At 47.4% G+C, this 13,531-nt stretch overlaps 1 protein-coding gene across 1 annotated transcript; it reads left to right on the plus strand.

Moving 5' to 3' along the window:
* Positions 1-464: 464 nt before the first annotated feature.
* On the plus strand, positions 465-3,161 carry KCNA1 (potassium voltage-gated channel subfamily A member 1). Its single transcript, XM_055566070.1, has one exon. The coding sequence runs from the start codon at positions 465-467 to the stop codon at positions 1,950-1,952; it is 1,488 nt and encodes a 495-aa protein (XP_055422045.1). The 3' UTR covers positions 1,953-3,161.
* The last annotated feature ends 10,370 nt before the right edge of the window (positions 3,162-13,531 follow it).

Raw genomic sequence — 13,531 nt, forward strand, 5'->3', positions numbered from 1 at the left:
GAAGAGGGCTAGGAGGGGGGAAGAGCCAAGGAGAAGCAGAAGGGGTGGCGGGCGAGGGGATCCGCTGAGCCGGCTCCGCATCGGGCCCTAAGAGGGCTCGCGGAGGGGAGGGGAGGCCGGGGTCACCCCGAAGCCATGGCCCGGTCCGCTAGGACGGCGCTGCGTTAAGGCACCTCGGAGCAGGAAGACACACCAACTCTCCCCTTCCCGCCCGGAAAAGCTGCACCCGAGCGGCAGGCGAGAGGGATTCCAAACTGAGGAGCAGGCGGGGTGGAGGGGCGGGTCTCCAGAAGCCAAGTGGCTGATAATCTCCACCTGCCGGCTCGGAAGCCCCGCCTCTGGAGCGCCGGTGGGGAGGGCGCGTGGGTCCGCCACCCATCCCACCTCCCTCGCCCCTCCCCGCCCCGGCCCCGTCCCCCGCCTCCCGCCTCCCGCCACCTTCTCTGCCTCCCACCACCTCCACCATGACGGTGATGTCCGGAGAGAATGTGGACGAGGCTTCCGCTGCCCCAGGCCACCCTCAGGACAGCAGCTACCCGCGGCCGGCCGAGCACGACGACCACGAATGCTGCGAGCGCGTGGTCATCAACATCTCCGGGCTGCGCTTCGAGACGCAGCTCAAGACTCTGGCGCAGTTCCCCAACACGCTGCTGGGCAACCCTAAGAAACGCATGCGCTACTTCGACCCGCTGAGGAACGAGTACTTCTTCGACCGCAACCGGCCCAGCTTCGACGCCATCCTCTACTACTACCAGTCCGGGGGCCGGCTGCGCCGGCCGGTCAACGTGCCGCTGGACATGTTCTCCGAGGAGATCAAATTTTACGAGCTGGGCGAGGAGGCCATGGAGAAGTTCCGCGAGGACGAGGGCTTCATCAAGGAGGAGGAACGGCCCTTGCCCGAGAAGGAGTACCAGCGCCAGGTGTGGCTGCTCTTCGAGTACCCGGAGAGCTCGGGGCCCGCGCGGGTCATTGCCATCGTCTCCGTTATGGTCATCCTCATCTCCATCGTCATCTTCTGCCTGGAGACGCTGCCAGAGCTGAAGGACGAGAAGGACTTCCCGGGCGCCGTCCACCGCCTGGACAACACCACGGTGGTCTACAACGCCAACATCTTCACGGACCCCTTCTTCATCGTCGAGACGCTGTGCATCATCTGGTTCTCCTTCGAGCTGGTGGTGCGCTTCTTCGCCTGCCCCAGCAAGACGGACTTCTTCAAAAACATCATGAACTTCATCGACATCGTGGCCATCATCCCCTATTTCATCACCCTGGGCACCGAGATAGCAGAGCAGGAGGGGAACCAGAAGGGTGAGCAGGCCACCTCGCTGGCCATCCTCAGAGTTATCAGGTTGGTAAGGGTATTTAGGATCTTCAAACTCTCCCGCCACTCTAAGGGCTTGCAGATCCTGGGCCAGACCCTCAAGGCTAGTATGAGGGAGCTAGGGCTGCTCATCTTTTTCCTCTTCATCGGGGTCATACTGTTCTCTAGCGCAGTGTACTTTGCCGAGGCGGAAGAAGCTGAGTCGCACTTTTCCAGTATCCCTGATGCTTTCTGGTGGGCGGTGGTGTCCATGACCACCGTGGGATACGGTGACATGTACCCTGTGACAATTGGAGGCAAGATCGTGGGCTCCTTGTGTGCCATCGCTGGTGTGCTGACAATTGCCCTGCCCGTACCTGTCATTGTGTCCAATTTCAACTATTTCTACCACCGAGAAACTGAGGGGGAAGAGCAGGCTCAGTTGCTCCACGTTAGCGCCCCTAACTTAGCCTCTGACAGTGACCTCAGTCGGCGCAGCTCGTCCACTCTCAGCAAATCTGAATACATGGAGATCGAAGAGGATATGAATAATAGCATAGGCCACTTTAGACAGGCCAATATCAGAACTGGCAATTGTACCACAGCTAACCAAAACTGTGTTAATAAGAGCAAGCTACTGACTGATGTTTAAAAAGCCAAGCAAAGAAACTTTAAAAAGCCCCCACTTAGCAGCTTGAAAGACTTAAAAAAAAAACAAACAAACCCAAATCAAACCAAACCCCGAGTGACCAAAGTCACTCTCTGTGTAGATACTTTGCTAAGTAAGCTTTGGACGTTCCATTGAACTGTCGATGCATTGTCGCATTGCCAGTACTGGGCATTGCCCGTGTTGGGGGTGGAAAACCCGAAGATTTCAGGAGCCATGAAAAAAACAATTATTTTCATTTTATTAAAAAAATGGGAAAAGAAAGTGTATTTTCTAAAACTGGTTTAAAATCACTCAGTCCACGAACTAGTCTAGGTAAAATAAGAATCACGTGCTTCCCATTTTTAATTCTTGCTGGCTTCTTTAATTTTTTTCTTTCATGTGACTGAATGAGAATTAGAGGATTGCTTAGAAATATCAAATGAAAATTTGCATGGGACTCTAATATGAAATCTTGGCAAACTGCACAACATATTTAAGACAGAGCATCAGATGTATTGTATGTAACATGATACACCAGCCAAAATGGGCAACGGACAGATGTTTTTATTTTGATCCACCGAACTGCATATTCCAAGGTGAAAAAAAAAATTACCTAAGACTGGTTCACCAAGCACCTTAGAAATCTGATATTGGTCCTGGTTCTGTAGGGATTTTTCCCTCTGCCCCCATTCTTTTCTGATTCAAACTCTTCTCTAAGAAACAGTGATAACTGAGTGCAATTCATTGATCCATCTGCAGTGCTGCTAAGATTCTCAACTGCAGATACGCCCAAAGGGTCTTTTCTCACAAGTCCTGCACCCTGACCCCCAGCCTCCAGAACTGGACGTAAAACCTTAGTCCTTGTTGCAAGAGAGCACAAATGGAACTAAGTGTAAGCATGTTTGAATCTGATCCTAATTTATTTTATAATCGCATGCTGAGAACGTTAACTCAGACAATAGGGGATAAGCTTACTTAGGAATCGATTCTTCTACAAATAGATTCTTCTTCATTTGCATTCACCAAAAGTGCACTCCTTCATTTATTAACTCTTTTTATTAGTCAATAAAGTACTGTATTTAAGTACCTATGTTAGTCAGCTGGGAACAGTACTTTTCGGAGCTCCAAGCATGTTCTCTTATTCAGCATTATGGCTGATTTGATTAAGGTGTACCTTGAATTAATTAGTGCATGATTCATTTAATGTAAAAATGTTAAAAAAATAATAAAAATTATAAGTTTGTGGGATGAAGGGCCCAAAAGAAATAGTGGGTGGGGGTGGGGGTGGGGAGCACTTAGTCAATTTTCCTGCCTTTGCTCAGGGAAATGTCAGGTTTCTGTGCAGAGTTAGAGAGGGGACCAATATGCCCATCCCTTCATGGGAAGCTCAGTTGAAAAATGAAGTGATCAAGGTATATATAGCAACACCTAAGGACAAGTATTCTTTATAGCTAGAGACAAACACAAGCAAAATCAACAAACAAAGGTGCAATACTGCATGTTTTTTGGTGCATTCTTGAGATGTAAATAAAAAAAAAAACAAAAACGTTTCTCCATTGTATGCACCCAAAGCCGAGCTGATTTCCTTTGGCAGTCCTGATTTGAAGTCTGTAGGGACTTCGGCCGTCCCCCTGAGGCTCCCTGAAGAAACTCAACCAATTGATTTAATAGTTGCTTAGTGCCTTTATCCTGTACCCACAGCGAACTGCAGAAAGTGCCTCCATTAACGCAGCTGAGAAGTTATGTAACAGAAAGGGAGGGAGGGATGGTGGGGGCACAGAGATTTTGCTTTTCCTTTTGCCACCCTGGCTGTCTCACTCACCGTTGTGGGGACGCCACGCCATCCTGCACCTCAGAACAGCACAGACCTGCAAAGATGCCCTCTGACCATTCACTGGACTTGGTCCCCTTGGCAGCCTGATGTGGGATGGAAACTGAGGCCCAAGACCCATCTTCCAACTGGACACGCACCGTCAACTGGTTTTCTTCCTCTTTTCCACCAGAAGCCAATCTAAACTCGTGGGGAATTTGTTTCCCACCAGGGGTCCCTCTGGACAAGCAAGGCTTCCTCGGGTCCACCCTAGCGGTCCTGGCGTATTTCCATCCTCCCCTCTGTCTGCAGCAGCACTTGCCATCTCTGATGGTCTGAGCTTTGCAGGCATCACTGTGGATGTAGGCACACCTGGTTCAGAGTAACCTTTTGCCAGCCTTCCCTCCTGGCCCATCCCCCTTCAGTTATTCCCAAGGATGCTCCTATGAGAGTCCCACCTGGCGGTCAACTCTCAGGCTGAACGTCTAACTTCTGTTGCCCACTACACGCCATCCTGAGAACAGTGGGGACCCTGTGCTTAGCTGACAGAGAGCCTAACCACCGGGGCCTCTGGAGGCCAGCAGCCGTCCATCGACGGGGAGGCACTCGTGGCTTTTTGAACGACCCGATGTGGGGACCCTCACTTTGCACTTAGCATGTGGCTGCCTGCTGCCCAACGCCTTTCATTCCTGTGCTGCTGCTTCCAGAAATATTCCCTGTGGCTCCACCCCTCCTCCCCACCCTACCCTAGGACAGGCAGTGAGGCAGTAAACCAAGAAACTGGAGTTACACCCAGGCCTGCTGACTCCGCTGAAAGAAAAGAACGTGGATGTTTTCTTCTCCTGTGCGGCTTCTGTGAATCTGTCAGATGGACGTGGCACACAGCAAGGAAGATGGAGGCCAAGAACTGCATGGCATCCGACCATAGGGCACCCACCCTCCCCGGGGTGTTTCCTTGAAACTTGACTCATCCTGGCTTTTCCTCTTACCTGCTTCTAAATCTCCCACTGGGAAAAAAATAATGCCAACCTCGTCCACATCTCCCGGGGCTTATCTTGATCTTTTTATTTAGACTTTGAGGTCTAGGACCCACTCCCCCACCCCCAACTTGAAATGCTACACTCTGTCAACAGCAATAATCTGCCCGGTACTGTGGGGGATGGGACAGAAAATGAGAAAATGGGACTAGGACTGAAAAGATGCACTTTGGCTGTGGGGTATGCCTCTCACAGCCACACGCTGCATGGGCTGGGTCCTTCTGCATGTGTTACAGGGAACAGTGGCGCTTGCAGGGGACCTGCCCCCCCGGGACGAGAGGAGCTGCCGGTAGGAGTGTGGGTGGTTTGGGGAAAACGAATGCTGCTTTTTTCATCTGTATGTAGCTCATCAAAATCAAGTGAGTAAGACTGGAGGACAGGGCTTGTCTGTGTCGCATCAGCATGCAAAGTTTGACCCAGCTCTTCCCCTTTGCACAGGGATGAGCTGAAGTGTTTCTTGTGGACCTGAAGGTGCACTTAACGAAACTGCCTATTACGGAATGACTATCTTTTCAGTTTCTTTCCTTAGGTTTATCTTATTGGGTTTTTTTTGGTTTGTTTGTTTGTTTGTAGCTTTTTGTCCCCTTCCTAGGTCTTGAGCTTTCATGGCTCATGTCTTGAATACTGGTTTTCTCCAGAAGGGGGAAGACTGGTGACCTGCTCATAGCCATAGCTCAGCTCTTCCGGTGAATTGAGGCCCTAGTTTCATAGGGCAGCCAGGGAAGGGTTGGGTCACCCCTGGAGCTGTTAGGCAGCCCAGAATATCCGAAGTGGTTAACTCAACTCGAGTGATCGGAATGAGAGAGACCAAAGACATCCGTTTCCTCTGTCCTCAGATTCAAAGACAGAGGGTAGCCAGGAAAGGTGTGTTTTTTGCACCTCCTCTTTCCCTGCCCCTGTCTGTGCCCACAGCCTTTCCTCACTACCCACTGGAGAAGTCAAATTCTAATTATCAGTTAAAACAGTTCATTGGGAGCTGTGTTAGTGGGTTAGCCTGGCGAAATCAAATCAATCAATAGCAGATTATTCTTCTGGACTACAGCCAATGGACTGTAGTCATTTCTCTGAAATGAAATTGTGTGCTTGGTCAGATTCCCTGCTGGAGTCTGGACTCACTTGAGAAGACAAAAGACAATGCCTGTGGATGGTGAGTGAGGACTAGGTTTCTTGAAGTAGAAATTTGGCTTAGTCTGTTGAGGGCCTTCTTCATCTTGTGTGTAGTTACCGAGCTTTCAAATGAGTTAACCTCTGAAGAGCCAGTGGGAATGGTTTCCTAACCCTCCCATTTAATAGAGGAGACCTCAAAACACATGCTTTTCGAAAACTGAGTTCCTTGTTTGGCAGATGAGATTGAACAAAAAGAGAAAAAAATTCCCATTTTTTCCCAGCCACAGCTTCCTCCTGGGAGTGGGGAGGACTGGTGAGTGATAACCATCAAGAGGACACAATCGTTAGAACACCAACAGCAAAACAGCCATTTTATCTTTCCACTTTTCTAAGAAAGGGTGAAGTCTTTCGATATTTCTGTTCATTTTCAGAAGACACACACAAATTTTTAAACCTGACACAACCCAAGTGAAGGGCCACCTCCGGAGGTGACCCCTCATCCACCATGTGGTGTATTAGTGCTCGTATTTATACATGGAATTTCAGGGTATACGCGACTACGTCCAGCACGACTCAGGTAAACTTTAGAAGAATGTACGTTACTTATCCTTTTTGTAAAGACGTGAACAGGAGCTGAGTTGTTACCCACAACTGTTCCCGTTACCTTGGGTCACTGTACGAATACATTCAGGATAGAGATGTCAAGTTTAGAAGTCTGGGGATCACATGCCAGTCTCTTTACTCAGGCTAAAGGACCCTGGGCTTTCTTGGGGAGCCCAGGTGTATGTGAGGGAAGCTCTCAGGACTCTTAGCTTTAGGGAGATTAGCCCTAGTTGCAGTGATTTTCAAAGGGGCTAAGTAGGAGTTAAGTTTTTTATGACATGGGACTTCAAAGAGGAGAGAAAAGTTCTGCATCCAAATCAGAGAAGAAGAAATGGTGCGAGGAAAGAAAGCAAAATTAAACATAACCCCCTTGCGAGGTATTCCAGGTTAAAGCTGTCTCCTTTCTAAAACCTACAGACACACCTTTCTTCTCTGTCCTGCACTGTTTAGAACTGTGTCATCAGAAGCTATAAGTAGAAAGCATGGGCTCTATATGACATACCTCTAATCTTAAAGTCTTACCAAGGTTAAAAATCCCAACGGAGTCGTCTTAATTTGAAGTGCACCATCAGGACAACAAACCACTTAAGCTTGAAAAAGCGCATTTCATTTCTTTGCGTTCGCTAGTTGCGGACACCTTGAGTTAACAACGTGTCTCATTTTCACCTACTGTGCGTTTCCCCTGCCCTAATTGTCTCATAGGTCGGGTAGAGGACACTGAATGTTATGAATCGAGAACCTAATTGAAGCGCATAGTATCCATCTATGCAATTTTACTTGCTTCTGTCACTTTATGATCTGTTCATATTTGGCATCAATTAAAGATAATTTTTAAGGATCTTATCAAGGAATGTGTCGACTGGTTCTTTGTTTCTTGTGTAACTGGGTTTCGAGAACTCTGTCTTGTGGGGTGCTCTTTAAATAACATGGTGAATCCAACATACAATTGAAGTTGCCTCATTTTCTTGGAGGGCTTCCCAAGTAGCTCAGTTGGTAAGGAATTTGCCTGCAATGCAGGAGACCTGGGTTCGAGCCCTATGTTGGGAAGATCCCCTGGAGAAGGGAATGGCAACCCGCTCCAGTACTCTTGCCTGGAGAATCCCATGGGCAGCTGAGCCTGGCAGGCTACAGTCCATGGGATTGCAAACAGTCAGACACGACTGTGTGACTAACTTTCACTTTCATTTTCTTGGAAATTCATGGATTGTTCTCTTCTGTACAAGGAAATGCGCTGGAGTTGAATTTTGACAATAAATTCACCATTGGGCCTCAGGTAGAATCCCAAGGAGAGGCTGTCAGAATTTGATTTGTGCAAACAGTGGAAAGAAAAAAAAAAAAAAATGAGGCCCAAGGGACTAAAGCAATTGATTAGATTTGCCTAAATTGTTTTTGATGTGAAACTGTATTCTTCATCCACAGCCCAAGCTTTTCAGGAAGGATAATAGAGTGTGTATGTGTGTGTAATAGCACTGTGGTCTGACACCAAATGCCTTTGTCAACTAAAAGGAAGCACAACATGAGAATCGCAAGTTGTTTTACTTGGGATAAAATGAGGACTGCCGCCCGGGAGACAGTGCCTCAGATAGCTCTGAGAGACTGCTCCAAAGAGGCAGTAGGGGGAGGTTTTTGGTGAAGGGGGAGTTCAGTGCAGTCAAACACTTACTTTACAAAAGGTTTTCTGCTAGTCACGGGAGAACTGATGTCATCATGAAGGGATTTAGTGCTTTTCTAGATATGAGGAGATGCAAGGATTGGGATCCCAAGGTCTGTTCCTGAAAATATCCAACTATCTAAAGACCTGTCCTCCCAGGTTCCCTGGAGCACAGAGCGCCTCACTGTCCACCCTGAACTCCCTTCAGGGCACGTCAAAGGTCAGCAGTTGCAGTAGCATAGGGTTCAGTCTCCGCAGAGGCAGACGGCAAGTGTCCTTGGCAAGCTTCAGTTTGTCTTGGACACCTCGATAGTTGCACTGTGCTGTTAGATGTGATTTTGATGGGGGAAGACAAAGTGATGTCTGGTTGTTCTTTACATATGCTTTTCCCTATAGTTCTGTAACTCTTTCTTCCTGTTGTTTTATTTTATTGTTTATTTATTTATTTTGGGCTGCACTGGGTCTTTGTTGCTGGGTGTGGGCTTGCTGTAGTTGTGGACAGCAGGGCGCCTACCCTCTAGTTGGGGTGTGAGGGCTTCTCATGGCAGCGGCTTCTCTTGCTGCGGAGCCGGGACTCTAGGCCATGCATTTCAGGAGTTGCAGATCACCGGCCCTAGGGTACAGGCTCAGCAGTTGTGGTACATGGGGTTAGTTGTCCCATGGCATGTGGGATCTTCCCAGACTGGGGATCAAACCCGTGTTTCCTGCATTGGCAGGTGGATTCTCAACCACCAGAGAAGACCTCATGGGGTTTTTTTTGTATGTTTTTTATGACTCATTGGTACATTTTCTTCCTGAGATTTACAAGTTCTCTTTTCTTCCTTGTGAATATCATATTTTATACAAAGCTCTTTGATGTCACAGAAAACAGCGTTCAGTGCTTTATGCCAGGGTCTGCTATGTGCCGAATGCCTGGGGTGGCTGCTGCATCTTCTTAGAACTGCATTGCATCGTGCTAGGTTCATATTGTAAGACTGAGAGATGGATCTTGGTTTTGCTGTAGAGGTGGCTACTGAAAGTAGATCATGAGGCTGGACAAGCTGCCCATCATTTTTCTGTTGTGGTTGGAAAACAGGCAATGCTGAGCTCAACAGAGAAAGGTAAGAAAGATCTGGAACTGCATCAGTGGCAGTAGGTGAATGAGCATTCACAGTTCTGAGTCTGTTTCCCAAAGCTAAGCCTTGGAATGGTCTTCCTGAAGCAGTGGCAGACAGATCCAGGTAGCTACAAGGGCAGGACTGTGGCTGGAATTTATTGTTTCAGTTCAGTTCAGTTCAGTTCAGTCGCTCAGTCGTGTCCGACTCTTTGCGACCCCATGAATCGCAGCACACCAGGCCTCCCTATCCATCACCAACTCCCGGAGTTCACTCAGACTCACATCCATCGAGTCAGTGATGCCATCCAGCCATCTCATCCTCTCTCGTCCCCTTCTCCTCCTGCCCACAATCCCTCCTAGCATCAGAGTCTTTTCCAATGAGTCAACTCTTTGCATGAGGTGGCCAAAGTACTGGAGTTTCAGCTTTAGCATCACTCCTTCCAAAGAAATCCCAGGGCTGATCTCCTTCAGAATGGACTGGTTGGATCTCCTTGCTAATTTATTGTTTACAGAGCTTCAAAATGACATCAGGTCAGTTTTAAGGGAGGCCAAGCAGCAGAGGGCTGATGCAATGTGAGCCCAACCACTGTGACACTGGGGAGGGAAGCTGGCTGATGCTTTCTGCCCTCAGTCTAGACTGTGGAACCTCTCCAGGCCTGAGTGTGGAGGTAAGGTGAGCCCCCCTGGGGCTGGGCAGAGTGTGTCCCATTGCAAAATCCTAAGCAGAAGACTGATACTGAAGCTGAAGCTCCAATACTTTGGCCACCTGATGGGAAGAGCCAACTCACTGGGAAAGACCCCGAAGCTGGAAAAGATTGAGGATAGGAAGAGAAGGGGGCAACAGAGTGAGATGGTTGGATGGCATCACCAAGTCAATGGACATGAGTTTGAGCAAACTCCAGGAGATGGTGAAGGACAGGGAAGCCTGGCGTGCTACAGTCTATGGAGTTGCAAGAGTCAGACACAACTTAGCCACTGAACAACAAAAAGCAGATAAGACGGCATGGTCATGATGCAGAACTGGAAAGCAGTCCTTTGAACCAACTTAAAAACAGATAATTGAAAAAAAAACCCAGATGATTGAAAAATTGTATTCAACTAATTGAATCCAATACACCGTTGATTTAAAGATGTTTGATGTATTAATATTTGCAAGCAAGAGGGAACATTGACAATTATGACCTGCCATTGCATTGATTCATCTCAATTTTAGAGATGAAAAAATGTAAACAATACAGAAGGAATCAATATCAAATCATTGTCCTACACTTGAAACTAATGTAATATTGTAAGTAAATTGTATTTTTTTTTTAATTAAAAAAATTTTTTTTTGCTTGGTTCTTCGGGCTCATATCAATGGTAAATTTGCTGGAGTCACATTGAAGTTTGTATGTAACTGAGCTTGAGCCCAAGGGAATCCTAAAGCACATCTTCTTAGCCATCCTGGCAGAAGCCAGGGCCATAAATTGGACCCACAAAGCCACTGAGTCCTGTTAGGTGACAGCAGTATATTTCTGGTCTTCTGACCCAATCTGTTCCATAGCAATCACTGTCTTTAAGAGAAATGGTACATTGGCAGTTTTCATAAGACACCCAGCCTAATTTTCTAGAATTATTAGGTGGATTATCTTTGGTATGATTTAATTGTTCCCAGCATAGGGGGGTCTTTGGGCTTAGATGACCATATCAACTGTATTTCAGTCAATTTGAAAAAAGAAAGGAATCTTCGAATTGATGAAGTATGGGGATTCAAATATGTGTGACCCTTTGCTTCCTAGTGTGATGGTAGGTGTGGATTCTAAACCTATTAAATATGGGAGTTTCCTGAACCCTGGCTAGAACCTTTGTCTGTGTGTGTGTGAGCTCTGTCATGCCTGACTCTTTGTGACTCCAGGGACTGCATCCCACTAGGCTCCTCTGTCCATGGGATTTTTCTAGGTATACTGGAGCAGGTTGCCATTTCTTTCTCCAGGGATCTTCCCAACCCAGGGATCGAACCCATGTCTCCTAGGTCTCCTGCACTGGCAGATGGATTCTTTACTACTAGCACCACATCTGCCCTCACGTCAGACTTTGTTCTGATACATTGTGGAGCCCCCCGCCTCCATGCAGTTTGGCATCCAGACATCATGTACTCAGCGGGCGCCTTTGATCTCATTCTGTCTGGAAGGAGGTTTGCTCTTTCTCTGTTCTCCCTCACCCCTTAATAGCAGGCCCTCTATTATGAGCCCTGCAGAACCTTCAGCAGCCCTCAGCGTCCATCAAGTTAAAGGCAATCTGACACTCTCATTCCCAGTAAGCAGCTACAAGCAATCCCTTCCACGTTAATCACCCTGCTTTACTCTACTTGGTGAATTAGGTAGGGCTGATATTGCTACACATGTTTTACAGAGAAGGGGCATGTCTAGGGTCACTGGATGGAGGGAGATGGCCTAGGTTTTATGGGGCTTCCCTGATGGCTCAGTGGGTAAAGAATCTGCCTGCAATGCAGGAGACACTGGAGACACTAGTTTGATCCCTGGGTCGGGAAGATCCCCTGAAGAAGGAAATGGCAACCCATTCCAGTATTCTTGCCTGGGAAATCCCATGGACAGAGGAGCCTGGCGGGCTACAGTCCATGGGGGTCGCAAAGAGTCAGACACGACTGAGCGACTAAACGCTAGGCCTAGGTTTACTCCTGACCCCCTGGCTGGTGTCTGGCACATGGTAGGAACTCTGAGTGGTTATTCGCTGAGGAAAGTTGGAATGCGGAATCTTGCACAGTAAGGAGAGAGCAGTGAGCTATGCATAGGGACATGGGCTCTTTGAGTCTTTAAAGTGCTCATGTCTAAAATGGAAATGTAATCCCACATAGGGTTGCTGGATTAAATGAGATAATATAGGTTAACACATTTGGTAAATTTGAATGTATTCTATAAATGTGAGAAATTAGTAGTCTTGTTATTAATTAACATGATGAGAGGAGGTGCAGGGGGAGGAAGTGTGCTTTAAAGGAAGACTCCAGGGGCTCAGACACTCTGTTAAAAGAAACAGTAGGATAGTGCAATTTGGAGACTTGAGGCAGAGATGTTTTGGGTACGCATTTTCAGTACATCTGGAGAAGGCAATGGCACCCCACTCCAGTACTCTTGCCTGGCAAGTCCCATGGATGGAGGAGCCTGGTGGGCTGCAGTCCATGGGGTCCCAAAGAGTCGGACACTACTGAGCAACTTCACTTTCACTTTTCACTTTCATGCGTTGGAGAAGGAGATGGCAACCCACTCCAGTGTTCTTGCCTGGAGAATCCCAGGGACAGGGGAGCCCTGTGGCCTGCCGTCTATGGGGTCGCGCAGAGTTGCATATACGACTGAAGGGATTTAGCAGCAGCAGCAGCAACGGCACAGCAGCAGTACTTCCGGGCTTCGCTGGTGGCTCAGATGGTAAAGAATCTGCCTGCAATGCAGGAGACCCAGGATCAATCCCGGGGTCAGGAAGATCCCCTGGAGAAGGGAATGGCTACCCACTCCAGTATTCTTGCCTGGAGATTCCCATGGACAGAGGAGCCTGGCAGACTACAGTCCATGGGGTTGAGAAGAGTCAGACATGACTGAGTGGCTAACACACTTTAGTACATCCTGTGTGTAACACCAGGTAGGCAGAAGCCTGATGGAATGCTGAGCCCCTATTTCTAGTTTCGTTTCTCCCTGCCTGTGACTTAATACTGTTTTACTGCTTCAGACTCCAAATATCAGGAGTAAACCACCATGGATAAGTTGAGGGACCAGAAGGCATCTTTAATAATTTGTATCTCTCCTATTTTTTGCCTCATTCCCCCCTTGTGCAAAATATCGCACCATTTGACTTTTTTCCTTTCCACCTGTGAATATTGAGAAATAAAGCAAGATGTTGTTTGCAGAGTTTTCTCATATGCTTGTTGTAGAGACATTATATAAATATTAAAACTTATTCTTAACTTCCCTTGCTAGAAATAACCCTCATGAGCATAAATGAGTCAATACAGACTTTTCTGGGCTAGCACCTTCTACAAAAAGGCTTATGAAAGTTTATAAGTTATAGTGTCTCTACAGTAATCCAGTTTTTTCTTCATAACATTGATTGCATAAAGGGGCTGTGATTTAAATAACATGAAGACTTTATCTGGTTTTCTTAAGGAATTTCATCGTAATTAAGTAAAGGAGTTGAGTATCTGTGAGAATCTTTGGTTCATGAGACAGTTTTCTAGACAGTAACATTCAGGAGCTGGGTTGAGTTCTCTAACCGCTTATGGTTTTTTAAAAA

Source organism: Bubalus kerabau, chromosome 1 (genome assembly GCF_029407905.1).
Source record: "Bubalus kerabau isolate K-KA32 ecotype Philippines breed swamp buffalo chromosome 1, PCC_UOA_SB_1v2, whole genome shotgun sequence".
Classification (NCBI taxonomy): domain Eukaryota; kingdom Metazoa; phylum Chordata; class Mammalia; order Artiodactyla; family Bovidae; genus Bubalus; species Bubalus kerabau.